The 19,117-nt window shown below is 44.9% G+C and overlaps 1 protein-coding gene across 2 annotated transcripts in view; it reads right to left on the reverse strand.

Moving 5' to 3' along the window:
- Positions 1 to 19,117, reverse strand: part of EML6 (EMAP like 6) — an 88,186-nt gene that overhangs the window by 19,394 nt on the left and 49,675 nt on the right. The window contains exons 18-31 of one of the 2 annotated variants that reach the window (XM_018077514.3): positions 17,682 to 17,884; positions 16,788 to 16,899; positions 16,490 to 16,617; positions 15,090 to 15,231; positions 13,804 to 13,956; positions 13,416 to 13,547; positions 12,500 to 12,588; positions 11,687 to 11,863; positions 11,389 to 11,590; positions 11,068 to 11,194; positions 4,115 to 4,129; positions 2,881 to 2,889; positions 1,799 to 1,877; positions 891 to 1,020 (exon numbers count right to left, since the gene is read on the reverse strand). In XM_018077514.3, coding sequence (XP_017933003.1) covers positions 891 to 1,020; positions 1,799 to 1,877; positions 2,881 to 2,889; positions 4,115 to 4,129; positions 11,068 to 11,194; positions 11,389 to 11,590; positions 11,687 to 11,863; positions 12,500 to 12,588; positions 13,416 to 13,547; positions 13,804 to 13,956; positions 15,090 to 15,231; positions 16,490 to 16,617; positions 16,788 to 16,899; positions 17,682 to 17,884 — 1,698 coding nt within the window. The remainder of the gene's footprint in view (positions 1 to 890; positions 1,021 to 1,798; positions 1,878 to 2,880; positions 2,890 to 4,114; positions 4,130 to 11,067; positions 11,195 to 11,388; positions 11,591 to 11,686; positions 11,864 to 12,499; positions 12,589 to 13,415; positions 13,548 to 13,803; positions 13,957 to 15,089; positions 15,232 to 16,489; positions 16,618 to 16,787; positions 16,900 to 17,681; positions 17,885 to 19,117) is intronic. The other variant, XM_018077515.3, reaches the window with a different exon arrangement.

The raw sequence follows: 19,117 nt of genomic DNA on the forward strand, positions 1-19,117 counted from the left end.
GTACCCAGGGAATCAGTCCCCAGCCACTGCAAGAAATACCAAAACTGCTCTGTGAAAGGCCCAGGTCTCCCAGTAAAATCCCAGTAAAACCAGGCAGTCAGCAGGAAGCAAAGTGGAGACGAAACCCTCCCAAGGGAACAGGTCCAGAAAGAACAGATGGGGCCAATCCATGTTCCCAGGGCCACCCATGTTCCCAGGGCGACCCGTGTTCCCAGGGCCACCCGTGTTCCCAGGGCCATCCATGTTCCCAGGGCCACCCGTGTTCCCAGGGCCACAGGTCAGAGGCACACCAGGACCAGAGTCCCCAGGGCCACCAGATCTGACAGGTTTCCTCCCTGTGCCCCTCCTTGGCAGCAGAACTGGGACCATTTGGGAATAAAATCAAGTCAATTCCTTTAACTCCTCTCTTTTTTTTGAGAGATGTGAAAAATATGGAGATGTTGGTGCTACAGCTTAGGGTCAGATACATTTTTGGTGTTTTTTTCTCCTTTACATTACTCAAAACACAGGGAATATTTCTACCCCTTCCAAAGAGCAACTTGCCCAGGCTGGACTACACCAAAAAAAAATTGTTGTGGCGTGACTTTGCTATAACAACTCAAAATGAAACAAAGCATGTTACAGTTCCTAATATTTTTGGGGGTACTGATCATTTCATAACCCACAGTCTCCTCCTGGGAGAGAAAACCATTCCTGTGTCTTCACTACAGGATGAGCTGAGCGGGAAAAACTGTCAGCCTGATCCACCAGCCACCCACAGGCTGTGCATTATTTATCAGGATGCAAAACGTGGCCCAGCCACAGGAATATTAAAAAGTTAAGACTTTCAACCAGAACCGTTTCCCACATGAAGCATTTTGGGTCTCCAGGTGCTGTGTGTGTGGCATTACCAGTGGAGAGGTTCTGGACGATGCCGGCTGCCGCCGTGTGGAAGATGATGTCGGCCCCGTCGTTCAGGTAGTGCAGGTTGTTGCGACAGTCAAACCCTCTGTAGCCAAAAACATGGTCCAGAGCCAGCTCCTGGTCAGGGAAAACATGGAGGGACCAGTGAAAGGAATGAAGAAACAGGGAGATTTCAGACTTTGGATCACATAAGCACAATTCTAAATTACACAAGCTACAAATACCTTGTAGAGGCAATGGAATAATTAAACAATAGTTAGTTATCCCAGTTCTGTTCATTTATGGAGGCACGGCATTCTCATGGACTGTCTCCAACACTTTAACCGGTCAACTAAGGGACTGCACTTATACCATTATTTCTTAAATAATGTAAATGTTTTGTTTCTGTGCATTTCCATTCAAAACACTTACAACTTCCAGAACTGATTTCATTACTCTTCCCATCACAGTTTAATATCTATATATTACACAGATATATAGGGTATCAGATATGTTAAAGAAATAAAGACATTCGCAGAGTTTTCAAAAATCATTCTCATAAACTACCAAATTTCAACAGCCCAAATTCTGGCCCCAAAGTCCTTAAAGGAAGCCAAAGCAGGCTACAGGTAACTCTGTACTTCAAACATTAATCAGAGGTGTAATTGCATCTTACAACAAGCAATTCCCAAGGAAATTTCCTGCAGAAACAAAGGGATGGTTAATGGATTGTTGTTGAAGCTGCATTCCAGCCCTGAAAACGGATTTAATGATTGTCCCACACACAACTCCAGCTCCCTTAGAACAATCTGAATGACAGCCACAGACCAAGTGTTGCAAACTGCCCACAGACCAGGGATGGGTTTCACCCAGCACATGTCACTTCTCAAGCAAATGAATAAGTTTGAAGCCAGACCTCAACCAGTTTCTTTTTTTTGTGGACATTGTTCTTCTGCAGTTTTTCGGGTTGAGGAGCAGCTCTGCTGACTGGTGGCCTGAAAGGAACATTGAAAAAAGGAGATAATCGATATGTTTGAAGTGAAATAAAACCTTCAAAACCACAGCACACGTTTTGTGTGTGAGCAGGAAATGGCCAGTTCTCCCTGCATTAGCTCCATGCCTTTTTTAGAGCTGTACAATAAACTGACTAAAATCCTACACTCTTTGATGGAAAGAACAGAAATGACATTGATGTGGATTTTGTGGGTGAGTGGCACAACAGGCCACTCTACACCACTTGAAAAAAACCCAAAACACAATGACACAAATCCATGGAAAAAACCTTGAATGTGAAATGATAGCAAATTGGTGCTTTTAGAAACGACCTAAAAGATTTTCTACAGCTGACAGTTGACCTCTGCCCAACCCTCCTTCTTCTGAGAAACCCCATCCCAAAACCCTGACATGACTTCAATATGATTTTGAGAAGATTTTATTAAAGATAAAATGATTCCATTTAAATGTACAGGTCACTCATCCATGTGAATTAAAGAGACCAAGGCCAGCAAAGCATTTCTATAGAATTACAGTTGCTAAAAGTAGCTACAAAGACAAAGGCTGAGACAAAATCTGATGTGTGCAAATGGTCTTTAAGGCCAGATAATCTCTGGTGCTGCTACTGATCCTGCCAAGAAAAAAGAGGCACAAGGCTAAGGGGAGCATTTGGAAAGCATTCCCACAGTTTGGGATTTCCAAATGGTGCATCCTTGCTGTACATTCCATATGCTGTGAAATTTGCTCTTGTCCTTAGAGTGCAACCAGCAGTAAAATTAACTGCAGAAGAATAAAATCCCTTTGGCTTACAGGGAGCTGCTTTTTCTGGAGCTGGGTTTTTACGGGAGGGATTACAGGCAACCACTGACAAACCCCACAGCTGGAACAGTTACTGCTACACAGCAAAAATACTGACTGCGGGAGGAACAGAACAAAGCAAACTCACAAGGACCAACGGCTACATTAGCGGGTGATCTCATGACATTAGAAGAGTGAAAGAGTTACCTTGATCCCCTTGTAAGCAGCAAACAAAGCCAAGCAAGAAACTTAATAGAGTTTAGGTGTTATTTCTGAGCAGTTACTCATGCACAAGCACTTTCAGAGCCGAGCAGTCATTCCCTGTGGCACAACACGTGCTATCCAAGCATGCCAGCAAGAACTAAAACAGAAATTAAAGAGTGCACCAGTGTACAGACCAGAAACACGGCACCCTGGCACCCCTGGGCACGCTGAGCTACAGATCCTGGGGGATGGAGGGGAAAAGGAAGCTACAGCCCTGCTTCCTGCACTCTTTATACTGGAGGAGAACGGGACTCCACTGCTGTTTGTTTTCAGGTACCTGACAGGGATGGAAGCTGGGAGGAAGTTGTCAGGCTCCTGAGCACTGTGGAGATCCCACACAATGAGTGCTTGTTCCCTATCCCAGTTCAGGCTGCTGTTTGGCCCATAATTGTGGGTTGGCCAAGTCAACCAGGACAGCCTGTCCTGCTTTGTGCACAGGGAACAAGTACCTTTATTTTCTCTGAGAGGGGCCACTGGAGTCCCCTCACACAACACGGAGCAGCAGTGCCAGCACCGGCAGGGAAGGGCATAGGAACCTACTGCAAAACTTAATTCTCTTACAAAACAAATGGACTAATTCATTTCGGCCCAGGTTTATGAGGCCTCTGAACCAGCACTTAGGAAAAGAATCATTTTCTCGTAGGCTTCCTGCTCTTTTTTCTGTTTTAGTGTCATTTCAGAACAGACCGTTTTCACGTTTCTTCACCTACAAATATCAAAGTTGACGACAAGAGCAAGCCAAAATTTTTATGAAAGCAAGAGAACACTACCACTGTGACATGCTCGATAGTCACCAGATTGTAAGCATGAGGTTTAATTTGGAGACACACACACACAAATACTCAGAGAGGTATCTATTCACATCCACACGAACACAGATGTTGTGTGCATTCATATATACATAGCCATGTATATATACACACGTGTGCAGTCACTGCCTTGTCACCATCTCAATACAACGAACGGAAAGCAGCACATTTTGAACATTTTAAGAGTAATTTCATTTTTAACAAGCCCATAACTACACCTAATTTGATTTGAGACAGAAGATGACACCGTCAAGACAAGAAATTTGCACTGCAGCAAATGACATCCCTTTGCCCTTTTGGACATGTGCAGCCTGCAAGGCACATTCCCAGTGAGCTGGGCTTTTCCTGGGCTCCATGTTAGTACTTACTTGACAATTCCCTGCCTCCAAAGGAAAGCAAGTTAAAACATAACACAAGCATTAACGGTTTCTTTCCAGCAATTTAAAATAAATGTGCTTAATTACGTTATGGGATGGATGAGTTCCAGGAAAGATAAGACACAGTCAGACATTAGAGGGCTTTCAGTCCTTTAGGTACTGTGAACACAGCAGATAAAGTCCCTGTTACTCATGACAGTCTCGAGGATATTCTTACACGAGCACACGTGGCTGTGTCAGTGAGAGAACTCCAACCTCCAGCTGACAAACTCTCCCCCGCCACCTTCATGCAGGAAGGTGAAGAGGTGCCCTCGGCGAGGCAAGGACACCATCAGGAATGGCCTGGGAGGGAGAGCAGCCTGAGCAGGGCTGGGGTGAACAGGCAGCACCAGGACAGAGGATAACAGACAGACACACTGAGAGCGGGGCTGGAGGGACAGGGAATGGGGTTTGGAAGAGTGAGGCACCCTGAGGGAGGAATGAGGCATGATCTTAGAGAACAGGGCCAAGCTAAGGAAGAGGGGGGGGGAGTTAGATTAGTTTAGATGGAAAATAAAAGAGAGAAAAAGCAGATCAAAAAGTGTTAGGATAAATTCTGTGGGAGGGGGATATAACCAACTCCTGTTCCCAGAGCACAGGACGTAATTGCTGCCTGAGTGGAGATGCCGTCGGCAGCAGGAATACATCGGCAAACCCACCAATATTCTGCTCTGAGGCCAATGGAAGCAGAATTGGAACTTCAGAAAGGGTCACACAAAAGGGACCAACAAGGGGATGTGGAGCAGGAACAGGTGGATAAGAGTGTCCTGACTCTTAGGTGATGGGCTGAGCCAGCAGGAATGGGCAGGGAAAAGCTGCAGAGTCCAAAAGGAGACTAACACGGGGATTCACATGGCTGGGAACTGCAGAGGGAACACACTTGGATGCTACACAAAGATGGGCAGGACTGCTCCTGAGAAGAGAAAGACAGGTTCAAAGAGAGGTCAGATGGAGGTTTGGTGGGACAACAGAACGAAAATCCAGGATCTAAAAAAATATATGTTCATTTCAGAAAAAATGCAAAGGCAGCTTTTAAAAGTGCCCTTCACAGGAGGGGACTCCCCAGTGCTCCCAGACTGCTGCAGAACTCCTAGAGCTGTAAGAAGGGATTTAAAGATTTTGTGAATTCTAAACCCTTGGATTTTCCCATCCCAATACACACAAGAGTTTTACATCGAACTTTTCCTGCTGTTACTTCTTCTTACCACTTTTTAGCTAACTTAGCAAACAAAAATAGGATTTAATGTGAAAATACCCTGCTCCCAAATACAGTGGATCAAAGCAAAGCTGAAACAGAACTAGAGGGAAACATCAACAGTAATCTAAATTATTTTTCAAAACTGTAGCACTGGAAAAGCCTTAGCATGGTTATAATATTTATAATTTCACATGTATGCTGATGCACTCTTTAAAAAAAATAGTAAAAAATAATCCCAAAGTGCTGCAGAACGTACAGTGGGGCCAGCCTGCCCTGTCAGGGCAGCAGTCATTGCATTCCCACATCATTCCAGCTCAGGGTCCAGGTGAGAAATAAGTGACTAATGAGAAGGGAAATCACTTCAGAATGGGATCTGAGGGCTGTTACTTTTTAACAAGTTCATTGTTCTGAACACCTTATGAAGATGTTCCTTAAACAGCTGCTGCAGGCTGGTCCTGCTGCACCAGGACCTGCCATCCCTCACACCAAACTCACCATCCCTCACCCCAAACCTGCCATCCCTCACACCAAACCTGCCGTCCCTTCACACCCCAAACCTACTGTCTCTCACGCCCCAGATCCGCTGCCCCTCACACCCCAAACCTGCCGCCCTCACGCCCCAAACCTGCCATCCCTCACACCAAACCTGCCATCCCTCACACCTCAAACCTGCCGTCCCTCACACCCCAAACCTGCCGTCCCTCACACCCCAAACCCGCCGTTCCCTCACACCCCAAACCTGCCGTCCCTCACACCCCAAACCCGCCGTCCCTCCACACCCCAACCTGCCGTTCCTCACACCCCAAACTGCCATCCTCCACCCCAAACTTGCCGTCCCTCACACCCCAAACCTGCCGTCCCTCACACCCCAAACCCGCCATCCCTCACACCCCAAACCTGCCGTCCCTCACCCCAACTGCCGTCCCTCACACCCCAAACCTGCCGTCCCTCACACCCCAAATCTGCCGTCCCTCACCCCAAACCTGCCGTCCCTCACACCCCAAACCTGCCGTTCCTCACAGCTGGACACACACGGCTCTCTGGGAATTCCCTCAGCGTCGCTTGCCCAAACCAGCTTCCCAGAACACTGTCAGATGCTTTAGTACAACCTGAATTTCTGCCTTTGAGCTAAAAAGTTCTGAATACCCCAAATAACAAGACTTCAGGAGAGCTGTCTCCAGGTGCTACCGAGGCATCAGACTCAGCCCAGCTTTAGCAGAATCTGGAAGGTGTCTCTCTTTCCTGAGGCTTCTCTCAGGGTTTTTGATCACATGTGAGAGGAACAGAGTCTTTTCCATTTATTTTGCTATTCCTTACATAAACTCTGACATGTTGTGAAACCGTGCTTATTGTGTAATACAAACATTCAACCAATAGTATCTGGCAGTTTTATAGGCCCATCCTCCCTCTGCATAACACAACACCAGAAACAGGCTTTTACTGCCAGTCCTGGACCACACAATAACCCTCAGAAAAGCTGGACATTTCACATCAACCTCAGTGCAGAGAGAGAAATGCTGGTAACACGTGTCAGTCCCACACTCCCCAGGTGTCACACAAACCAAAAAGACCTTTGGGCCAGCTTTGTGCTGAGCTGTGGGAGAAGGGAGATTGACTCTGAGTTCACTGCTTGGCAGGGACTGACAAATACCAGTCACAATGTGTTCAAGCCTTGGGGACAACTGGGATGAAACCAGCAGGCTGTCAAACACATTTAGGTTGCATTAACTTGACATAATTCTGTTGAGAAAGTAAAAGTGAATATTCCGAAGGATGCTCCTCATTCTCAAACAGTAGGTTTCTGCTGAAATAAGCCCAGAGTTATTTTCTCCACCCCAAAGATGTGTTTTTCTAGATACATTTCAAATAGTTCCCACCTACACATAAATACAACACAGATTCAATTCAAAGCTTTTACACTGCACCCACAGACGTGTGTGCAGAAGTGCAGGAACCAATTTTGTAACCATATGTCTGATAATTCAGTTTACAAAGATTTGTGGGGGCTATTTGGAAAGCTTATATAATTCATCTCCTGTTGTTTTAAAGAAATCAATAATCAAAAGAATAAAATTCAAAGAGGGAAAATGCAACTTTTGCACCTTTTTTTACCTTTATGAGAACATATGATTACACATGCTGCAAACAGTATGATGGAGAACAGGCTCCCAGGTAACTCATGGAGAGTGAGACAAGTCAGGATGTTCAGAAAACAGAAAACCAGACCAACATGCTACTGCTGCTTTTTGTTTTCTACACATTCCACCTGCTTTAGAGGGGTTTCCATCCCCACGTATGTCACAAGAGTTTATGTAGGGTCATGCAAACCAAACTCGATGGAAGCTGTGAATGCAGGGCACGTGTTAGGGGTTAGTAAAAGGCCAAATGCAAACAGGTCTTTGCCTTCTGTGTTAGTAACAGAAACACAGTTTGCACGCGAGCTCGCGTTACTTCTCATCAGATAAACTCTTGGCTGGTCAAAATGGTCCCTCTTCCAAAATACAGCACAACTCCTACGTGACACAGGCATAGCTTACAATTGTCCTGGGTTGTCTGGGCCAGTGCCAGCAGTGCCCAAGGGCTCCCAGGGTGTGGGAGCCCCGCTGTGGGAGCGCCCACCCTGCCGGGCGGCTCCAGTGGCCCCTCTGGTGGGCACCCCCCGCCTGCACCACGGGCACAGCACAGAGGGGCAGGACAGGGGTGGGGGGAGGAGAGGGGCACATGGAAAGGGAGAAGAAAAAAGAAGGTTGGGGAGAGGAGAGAGAAACAAGAATCGATTAATGGTCTTAACCGAATGCGCTCATACAACCACCAGACATGTCAGAACTGTTCCTCAGCCTCATCTCTCCTGCTGTTGTTCCATCCTAAAGCTAGAACTGCTGATGGAGACAGAAAATACCCAAAATGCCAGACCATGATTTCATAACACCTATCAGGTACCTTCTATGTTCCTCCAAGATATTTTGCAGAATCATGGTTATTTTCATGATGTTCGAATTAGGACAGCAAAAATAAATTTCATGAAGGGCTTTCATTATTTTTCCAAGGGAAAGCCTTATTAGTTGTCCCCAAGTTTGTCATATCTAAGTTTCTCCTGAGATCAAACTCTTCCTGAGTTGTACAATGAGTAGTTATTTCTTGAGAGATATTGTACCTTGAGTTTTTCAGATCCACCACTCTCGATATTACAGAAGCACAGAGTCCTGCAAGCTTATCCTAGCAAGCAGAAAGTTTAAGTAGATGGAACTGTCTCCCAGGTGCCACCACACAGCACCTTTGAAGCGTGTTTGTATTACATAAGCAGGCAAATAACTTCTTCAGAAGCAACAGTTCACCTGCTAAATATTACTATTAAAAGAAAGAAACATAATGAGTTCCAAGCCCTTGCCCCCAAGGAGCAGCTCAGGGTGGCAGCCCCAGCTATTCCTGTCTCTTGCTTGAGACAGAAGCTTGCTTTTATCTCTTTTTTCTTTTGTTCCCTTTTCTTCAATTTAAGCTTGTTTAATTCTGAGTTTCTTCCCACCACACCTCTGAATAATCAACAGTTTTTCCTTTCTCAGACCCACAAAGGAAATACAGTAAGGGGGACACTCCTGAGACCCTCACTGCATGTTGCAGTGGACCAGCAGGTTTTCAGGTCTTCTGATTAACTCCCTGTTTCCACCCTAAGTGCCCTTCCAGCTTGTCCCAGAGTTTTCCAAACCCTAAGTTACCAGTGTCAGAGTATTCACAGTGCACAGATCCCATCAGTGCACAATCACTGGGCTCTTCAGAAAGACATATGGCACAATTATACAGAGGAAGGATCGGGAATATTTCCTCCAGAACATCTTCCTCCTCCAAAGCCTACCAGGTTTTTCCACATACCTTCCTGACAAAGAATGGAACACATCCCCTGGGTCCCTTCTCCAGATCTGAAGGGACTGGGAGAGTCTGCCTTTAGCAGAAAATCTAAAGCTCTGGGGAGTGGCTTTGATATTTCAAATAGCCCTGTGCACAGGGATTTCCAGACTCCACGTCCTCAAGACCTGCTGATTTGGGACTCAGGTTTCCCTGAACGGTGCCAGTTGAGGACTCGGAGACTGCATTCCACCCACGTGATCGACTGTCACTTTGGATCTTTGGGAGCGCAAGGAAAAGCCAGCCCAGTGATGTCAGGAAGTCTGTCGTGGTCAGACGAACCCTTTTCTAGCTGCTACATCTTTTTGTGTTCTCAGAAAAGATGGAATCTGGCACAGCTACAAAGTTTCCCTCATAATTCATAGGTCTTATGAGGGGAGTCAGCTTACCCTGAAGCACTCAGGGCAGGGAGTGCCAAGATCCTGCATGAACTGTGCACTGGGGCCAACAACTGCAGGAGCCAACACATTAATGTCACCTTGCTGCACCCCAAACCCAGCACCCCTCCCAGCTAAAGGCCCTATCCCAGCACAGCACCCTCAGAAACCACAGCTTTGCCGACATTTCACCATAAAATTGCTGCTTCTGATTATTTCACTGTAAATTCTTGCTATTTATATCAATGCCATGAAGAAAGAGAAGTCAATTTATCTTTGCCTGAGAAGCAACACAGGGAAATTATGGGATCTGCTGACAAATGTATCAAAACAGCTAATTCCAAACACCAAAGGTGTGATCATTCTGAAGATGCTGTAATTGAAAAAGGACATATAAAAAGGTGTACAATAGCTGTGACTCTTGAGCAGAAAAGATGGAAGGGACAAGTCACAAGGGTCTATTTTTAACCTGTTTTTTAAATGAAGTACAAAAACTTGATTACACGGACACAGTAAGAAGAAAAAAGATACAGAGAATGTTAAACCCTTGCTTTTTACTCTCTTCAGTCCAGACCTTGGGATACAATAGAAGATGCTATTTTCATGTACAGTCATGAAAAGAGTATTGTGGAAGTCAGAGGCAACCCCAGTGCCGAGGAGGAGCCTCCCCATTTCATCAGGCCCAGTTCCCAGCAGAGGGGAGGTGTGGGAGCACTGGAGGAGCTCCCAGCTCTGGTGGGCTTTTGTAGTGCTGGATAAAAACCCAGCACACTCTCCCTGAGTGGGGCTGAGGATGCAGACAGGAGGGACTGTCTGCCATCCCACAGCACACCCACGGCCAGGATCCAGGGAAGTGAAGCTTTGCAGGGACCTGAAGGGTGATTTGCACTCCTGGACTGAAAACAGTGCTGAAAAGCTGCAGCAGAGACTGATGCTCATATTGTTGGTAATTCACGAGTACAAAACAATTTTAAGCCCAGCTAAACTGGTCAATTAAACTCAGTTTTACAGTTGCTTTTGCATCATCAAAGGAGAATAAAGAAGCTGGAAGGTACCAGGGTTTCTAATGTAAAACATCTGGTCATTGCACCACTGGCAATCATTATTTCGTGAGTAACAATTTAGCAATATTCACTCAAAATAAAACACTTTTTTTTCCTTTTTTTAACTCAAACTTCAAATATTCATATTTACTAGAGGATACATTATGCCTCTTCATAGGAAAATGGAGGAACAAATCCTCTATATGAGGAAAAGAGAAAATGGAAAGAGACATTCTTAAGAGAAGGGGAAAAGAAAATGTCACAGTTCAACTTTGTAAGGAAGAAATCACTAATCCTCCTGCAGCACGTTATTATTAACACTTTGGGACTAAAAAAAGGGGTGCAACATTTTCCTTGCCATTTTCACACTCAGTTTGTGGGACATACCTCTCTTCTGCTGAAACTTCCTTGAGCTGCTGGTGGGGCTTTGTGCCTTCCATCTCCCGGATGCTCACTGCATAGATCTTCGTGGTGTAGTCAATGGCTTTTTCTCTTGCAACATCACTGTCATAACCTTGGAAAAATAAAACAGACAATAAAACAAACTACCCTTGTTTCACAGGGGGAGAGTAGAGAGCATGATCTGTACCAACCAAAGGAAGGAAGTCCTACCAAGTTCTCCTCACATTGAAATTTAGCACAGCAAAGCTTCTTGCTCACTTCAAGTTAAATCCCCGTGGAATGAAGACTAAATTAAATCCTTTTTACCTCCATCTTCTTCTGCATCTGTGTCTGACTCCTCGCTGTCCACCAGCTTGCTCTCCTGGATGCCCAGGAACTCCCTGGTCCAGATCATGAGGGCGGTGTCGGCCCCCCCCACGGTGAGCAGCACGGAGTCATTGTGCAGCCACTGCACGTTGGTCACCTGGGCACTGTGCCCCACGTACTTCTTGAACTTGGCATGTGGGCCCTGCAGCACAGAGTGCCCCAGTCAGCAGGGTCACAGCCTGGGAACAGTGTCTTCCCTCACTGCCTTTCTAATCATGGAAATAAAGTCACTTCTTACCTTCACTGGGTATGAAAAGAGCTTCACAAACCCAAAGTCATCTCCTGTGGCCAGGAGGGTCCTGTCCTTGGTCAGACTGGCTGCATTGACCACGGTGACATCGCTGTGCATGGGCCAGATCCCCTCACAGGTGGGACCCAGAACACACGTCCACGTGTCCCACTCGATCTTCTCGATCTGCAGGCAGAGTTGCCCCCAAAGAAGCCATTTGAATATGGACCAAATACACACCAGTTTCATGGGGATATTTTCCCGTGCTTGATATTACCTTAATTTTTTTTAGCTTTTAAGAAACTGTCCACTGTGCATTTTATTTACACGTATTTGTATTTATACAGATACTGTGTATCTTCATCATCAAAAGGTTTAAGGCTTTAAACATTCCCACTTTCCCAAGGCAGAACACAACACGGATACAAATCTCCCTAGAGGTTTTCCGAGGTGTTAAACACTGGCAATTTTGTAGCAGAATTACTTGTCACAAATAATCAACATCAGGAAAAGCCAGCTCGGGCTGTTTGAAGATGGTTTATAGCCCGTGTGCAACTCATTACATGCAAAACAGGCGACTTCAGGAAAGGGGATTATGGTAAATGGCTGCTAATAAATAAACAAAAATAAATTCAGAGATACAAACAGAAACCTGCACATTCTACCATTTAGAAAAGCTAGGAAAGACACTGGGGAATGAGTAAATAATTCTAATGCTAACCACTGCAAATATGGTATCATAAAAGGACAAACAGCACCATTTGAAGACAACTCTGAAAATTAACTGTCATAGAAAAAAAATCCAGTAAATGTAATTTGTACCTCAGCAATTCTTATAATGTGTCTTTTCCCCCTCGGTGCTTCAAAAAATAGTTGTTCTTTGGCACCAGAATTGACTTGCAATAACTTTCCTGGATACAAAATGAGAGATTATTATGATTCTTATTAATTATTATGACTATTATGTACTTTCTTTTGATTGAGTGAAAAGATTTCTGGGTGTAAGTTAAAAAATTGTTCTCCAGGGAATTATCCATAGCAGAAGTAAAAGAGATGCTGAAAATCAGCCTCCTAAGGATCCTTTACTCCCGGTTCACTGAATAAGTAATATTTTAAATACCACCCAATGTCCTTAAAAAGTTACCACTGTGCAGCAAAGCAGTGTCTGCTGATAGGAAACACTCTGCTTGTGTTTCATCATCACACCAACAGAAGGAAAAAATAAATGTGTGGGCTGTTAATTTTCATTAAAATGTTACAAGACAGCTTTGCCAAAAGCATTGTCAGTTCCTGTCTCTTTTCAGTGCCTCACTGGCACAGTGACTGACACCAAACTGCCCCTGGATGGGGAGTTTTCCATGCCCACATGAGCTGTGGTGGTGCTGTCAGGGATCTCACAGCACAGGGGGAGCAGGGCCCAGACACACAGGTGGTCCTGCATGGAATCTCATTAGCTCTGGGAAGGCTTATCAGCATGAGCTCATTAATGACCCTGCTGGACTTAATTAGCTGTGACAATCAGGCTCTCCCTTCGTCCCAGTGATTGCCAGGCAGTGCTCAGCAAGGAGAGGGAACTGGACACCACCAACTGGAACTGCACTGGCCCCACATGGTGCTCTGTGGGCAGAAGGTACGTGCATCAGTGGTGACAGCTGATCTCAGGCACTGGGAGGGGAACAGTCCCCTGATTCCCCATTTTACAGGCGTTTCCAGCAGTACCTGTGGCCAAACACGTTACCTCTGGAGTCCCAGTCGATGTGGGTGATGTAGCTGGAGGCACCTTTGCAAATACCAACTCTTTTGCTGGTCAGCACATTGTAGATATCTACAAAGTTATCATGGGAGGCCACAGCCAGGTACTTTCCTGATTCTGTAAAGAGGAGACACAGAGGTTATTAAAATCTTATTAAATCTTCTAATGAATATTGTTATGCATTTACACTGCTGCAGTGCCCCCAGATCCAGCAGGCAGGGGTGTGCCCATTACAGCAGGCTGCACACAACCATGTGGAACTGTGAAGTACTTAATGCCTGGAGCACACAGAAAGCCAGTCTCCCTTTGGAACATTCCGGTTTGTCTAGAGAAGAACAAACTCCAGGATAAACACTCCCCTCCCACCTTGTACCTCGTGAAAACTTTATATCCGAGATCATCTCCTTCCTGTGGTGGAAGGAGACCATGTCCTCCACGGTGTCCGCGTTCACCACCAGGAAGCTGCCGTCGTTGAGCCCCACGGCCAGGGCCTTCCCGTCGGGAGAGAAGGCGCAGCACCGGCCCCCTGCCAAGGGAAACGCAGCCTCCTCAGCTTCACACACCTGGCCTTGAGGGAATGAACTAAAACTGAAAGGCTTTTACAGCAAGTAGGTAGTTCTAAGATAGATTTGTTGTTTATTAAAGTAAATATGTTAGAGAGAGGGCTATGATTAATGCTCTGTTACACGGGAATGTGCCCTCTGCACAGGGGGTTCTCGAGCTGGCAGTGCTGACTGGATCCTTCTTGGAATAGTTTATGTGCAAATACCACCTCCCAACTACGCTCTAAACACACCAGTGATAGAACTAAAACAACATAAACCCCAAAACACACACAGAAAGGAAATCCAGATGGAAAATTCAAACTCATTCAGAGCAGTGTAACTACACGTCTTTCAGGGATACCACACTGAAAACTTCTTTATTATGTGACTTAATAATGGTTCCTTTCAGCAGAGCACATTTAAAACAGATGCACTACACTTCCTCCAGTCATTTTTCACCCCAGCATTATTTCTGACCATACTCTCTCCTACAACTATCCTCATCCCCCAAACCATCTGACTCTGTTTTCCCTCAGCCAGTGAGAGTTCCTGTCCTCCGCATCTGTCACTGAAAATGAACAATACAAAATTTCCTGAAGGATATCAGTGAGGAAACAAAATAAGAGAAAGCATCATTTCAACATAGCTCATCTCATTTTATACAGAGGAGAGGGCAGGAAAGCTGCTAATTTTCAGAGAAGTTGTTGTCAGATGTAAAGCTCATACTGCCACTGAAGGCTGACTGTGCCCAACATGCAGGACATTGTACATTTGTCTTTATAAGGAATCTTTTCAGGTGTCAGCAACAAACATGCTGGCCTTGGGTATTCCTGGGAAGGAAAAGGATTCTGAGTCAACTCATTCCCCTTGAAGCTGGAGGAGAAAAGATTAAAGTTCATTTATTTTACTACTATTCATTACAATAGATTACAGCCCTTCTCCTTCCTACCCTTTTCACCGACTCGACACATGCCAAAGACAATTTATTCCCTGCGCTTCCAATTCCTTAACGACTGCGCCCTTTCCCTGCCCAATTAATGGCTGTGCTGTGCCCTGGGAGCAGGGAGGGAGCTGTGCCAGGCTCTGTGCCAGGGCATGGCCGGGGGACAGGTACCTTTTTTGAGCTTCCTGACGGCCAGCATGCGGTGCTGGGCCGAGAGCTCCCAGATGCGCAGGGTCTTGTCGTCGCTCACGGTGGCACACACGGGCAGCAGGGGGTGAGCTGCCAGGCCCCACACTTCTCCTTCCATGTGGCCCTGAAGGAAATCATGCCATGCAAGACAAAGGAATGCGTTTGGGGTCATGTAATGTGCTCTAATACCTGCCCTGCCTCATCTGACAAGTCCCAGGCAACGAGGTTTTCACCATCTCCTCTCCAAGGCTTTCCACATTCAAAAAGCCCTGAACATCTGCTCTGTTCCTCTGACAACTATCTAAAATACTCTGCCACAGCCTTGGCTGTAATTCCTATTCTACCAATATTCTCTTTTCCACACTTGAAATGACCATGAAATTGTTATGTCCCAAACAGGACCCTGAAATCCTAACATGGGCTAATCTGTCTTCAAGGTTTATGTCATTATTAACACCCTGGAGACATACTTAGTTCTTTGAATCTTTCCCCACATTCTCAGTTTTCCAACTTGTTCATCACTCTCCTTGCTTTTTCCCAGATTTCCTTCAGCTTGCACACAGCTTCTGGCACTGTGTCAAGGTTAAATCATTTCTTACTGCTCTCATTCTGGATTAGTGAATGAGCTCGATCATTTATAAAATACAGCTTCACACATTTCTGTTTGTAAGGATGCAGGCAAGGCAAATTTGAAGGATTACTTCATGTGACCAGAACTAACTGAAAATATACCAAAGAAACAGTGTTTTTGTAAAAAACAGTGTTAGTCAGTCATAGAAAACAACAGGTAAAAGCTCGATAAATTACAACTCAGGAAATGCTCTATATAATTTTCTACATACAGACAGTGGGGTCCACACCAAATACATCAGCGGACATATACATAAAAATTTTTTAACCAAACTGTGAAAAATACTATTTTTTTCCAAAATAAAAAGTCCCTCTATGCTTTGCAACACCTGCAGTGACAACTGTGTGTCACTGTAGAAAGCTGTCATCACTCTACCATTTTTCACAGGATCCTTCATAATATACTGTCAAAGGAAATAAATGGAACCACACTGTCAAAATAAAATAAATTGTGTTAGTTCTACCCTTCATTTCTCATTCTTATGTTGGATCCTAAACTTAAGTGTCTAAAAAAATCCATAGAGAGTCTCATTGGCCTTTGAACTCAAGGGACTTGTTTTTACCTTCAGAATTCCATAATCCACAGTGAATCTCAAAGCCATTTACATAAGAAAGTATCAACTTCTGCCTGAGCAAGGAAAGGAATGGTGGCCAAGAGGGTTAATGAAAACAGACAGAAAATGACTGGGAAAATCTCATCATGTCCTGTATTTCCACAGGAAATGGTCTGCTCTGGGAGAACCCCCCAGTACCTGGACAAGCAGAGTCATGGGCCCACTTTTATCAATCTCCAGGATCTCTCCATTTTTGGTTCCCACCAGGATGTGCCCATGGCCCAGGCTGATGGCTCGGATTGAAGGGTTGTCTTCTAAAAGTAAACCTGAGCAATGCAAAGATATTCATGTCATGTGTTTATTGGGAAATCAAAGAGAGCCTCACATCATCTACAGTTTTAATATAATTACACCTGTTCAACACCATGAAAGGTGAGATGCACGTGCCTGATGGAACTGCTGGAACCCTCATCAGAACACCCTGAACAAACCATACCTTTAGAGCTGGCAGACAGTGCTGCTCTTTTGATAGCATATGTCTTCAGACACCTCTCAAACATGTCATCCCAAAGGGCCACGATTCCATCTTTTCCACCAGTTACAAAGCCCTGTGCAATCACAGAGGGAGAACACACACCAGTGTCAGCACTCCTGTGGTGAGATTAAAAACATGTCCAAAGGCAGAGGAAAGTCTCCCCTGCGTTTGATTCACGTGTGAAACTAAAAATACTGGAGTCTGTACCCAGGAGGGAAAAAATACAGGGGGGTAAGATTTAGAGCTGCTTTTCTAGGTTATAAAGATTTAAAAGCACACAGAGTACATACTGTTGTAAGCAGTAATGCTGGACCTTGATGTTTGTCTGCATGTGGAAATAAACTATGGGAAAATATGGGTTTTATCCTTAGAAGAAGCAGTAGCTGGAATAATAGCTTCTCAAGTTATTCCCAATTCAATGGACTTAACAGATGCTTCAACCCAAGCTCTAATAATGCATTAGGGACCAATTCTTTGATTAATTCCCTTGGTAGGTTGTCTGTGCCAAGTGAATGTAAAACAGCATAAATAACTAAGCAACAAAAAAGTAAGTGAAGAGGATGTTCAGTGCTAAGATCAAACAAAAAAATTGATGGAAAAGCTGGGAACAATCAATTAGGGCCAGAAAGGATCGAGCCACAGGGATTTTAATTGACCTGGCTGTATAAAAATGTTAATAGCTAATGTTTTCCTCATGCTGTACTTCTACAGTTGAAATTATAATCTCAGAAAGGATATTTTCCCTTAGCAACATCTGCAAAGTGCCAATGGCAAAACTTGGTCCTGAACTCATTTGTGTGATGCCAATAACACATTTTGCCACAGTTTCTTTTAAAGATGGGATCTAACACACACCTTATCCAGTGCATGCATGGCAAACACGGGCCCATCGTGGGCTTTCACTGTCCTCAGCAGCAGGGTCTCCTTCCAGATGTAGATGTCTCCAGTGGCAGCCCCAGAGAACACCAGCTCCTCCATTCTCCCGTAGGACACGCTCATCATCGTCTCCAGCTTCCCGGCGGTGCCGAACGTGCCTCGCTTGGATGTGAAGCCTCCACCTGCAGCACACACAAAAGGCCTTTTCTACTTGGGTTGGTAAAGCACAAATATTTTCCCCCATCATCTCCTGTGGCTGGCTGAGGCACAGCAGATAATGGAAATCCTGAAATCCCACGGCAAAAGCACAATCAAAGAGAGTCAGCCCAGTTATGACAGCTCTGGAGCAGCACAGACTCCACTTTTCAGATTGTCTTTCCAAGCAAGTGATAAATTTGGGGAGGAATGATGCAAAAAGAACTAATACAATGGCTGGCAGAATATTTTTTGCCCAGAGCAGTTTTTCCCAAGTTGCTTCTCTGTAGGTGACCACGACTAGAGGTTTGCTTTAGTTGTCCCCTGGCAACCTGACAATTTGGCAGCAGCTTTGCAGAGCAAATGGCAGGATTTGTTACTCTGCTGGTTGTCAGGGAACCAAATTGCCACAGCCCTATCTTGGTTCAGAAAGCAGAAGTGGCCATAAGCCCAAGAATTAATGCTTATGGACAAAACCACACACAGAATTACAAAATCCTCTCTGCAGGGGTGGCCTGGTGTCGAGTCCTGTGCCTTTCACAGTTCACACCAGACTGAGCCCCCACTGCACTGAGAGATCTCCATTCAAAATACACACTCTGACTGCAGACAGACTGCTCTTGGAGTGAGACACTGCTCAGTGCACATTCCTGCCATGGGATCTGGCAAACAGCTATGCAAGTCCACCTAATTACCTCAAAAATAACCTGCACTTTAAATGTTTTAATTTTTAATCACACAGCACCTGAACCACTTGAATGCTTGAAGCGTGGTACAAGTGTAGGAAGTTCTTATAACCATCTCATTTTGAGCTGCCTGGAGTTCTATTTTTAGCTGCCCTTGTGCTGAGTTTGACACACAGAAGATGCTCCCTGAGATCTTTATACTGAGTACTCGTGCCATGTGTGCACAGTTAAAAGTGTGACAAACCTTTAATGAAGAATGAAAAATCCAGCCCTGAATTAAAAATACCCTCAATCAGAACCCAACCCTGTGGCCTTTCTCGGTCTGACAGAACAGTCTGAATATTTCCCTTAGTTGTTTGCAGAATCTCACCCTGGTTTTAAATACTGGAAAATACATTTTCATTTTACATTATTTAGAAAACTCTTGTGTTGTATGACAAATATATTACCTTGATATCTTGATTCTTGTGATACCATATCATGATTTTTAGCCTTGTGGATAACACAGAAATTCTGCCAAATTTTCCAAAGGAG

The sequence above is a fragment of the Manacus vitellinus genome, unplaced genomic scaffold, assembly GCF_001715985.3.
Source record: "Manacus vitellinus isolate BGI_N305 unplaced genomic scaffold, ASM171598v3 scaffold_38_pilon, whole genome shotgun sequence".
Lineage (NCBI taxonomy): Eukaryota > Metazoa > Chordata > Aves > Passeriformes > Pipridae > Manacus > Manacus vitellinus.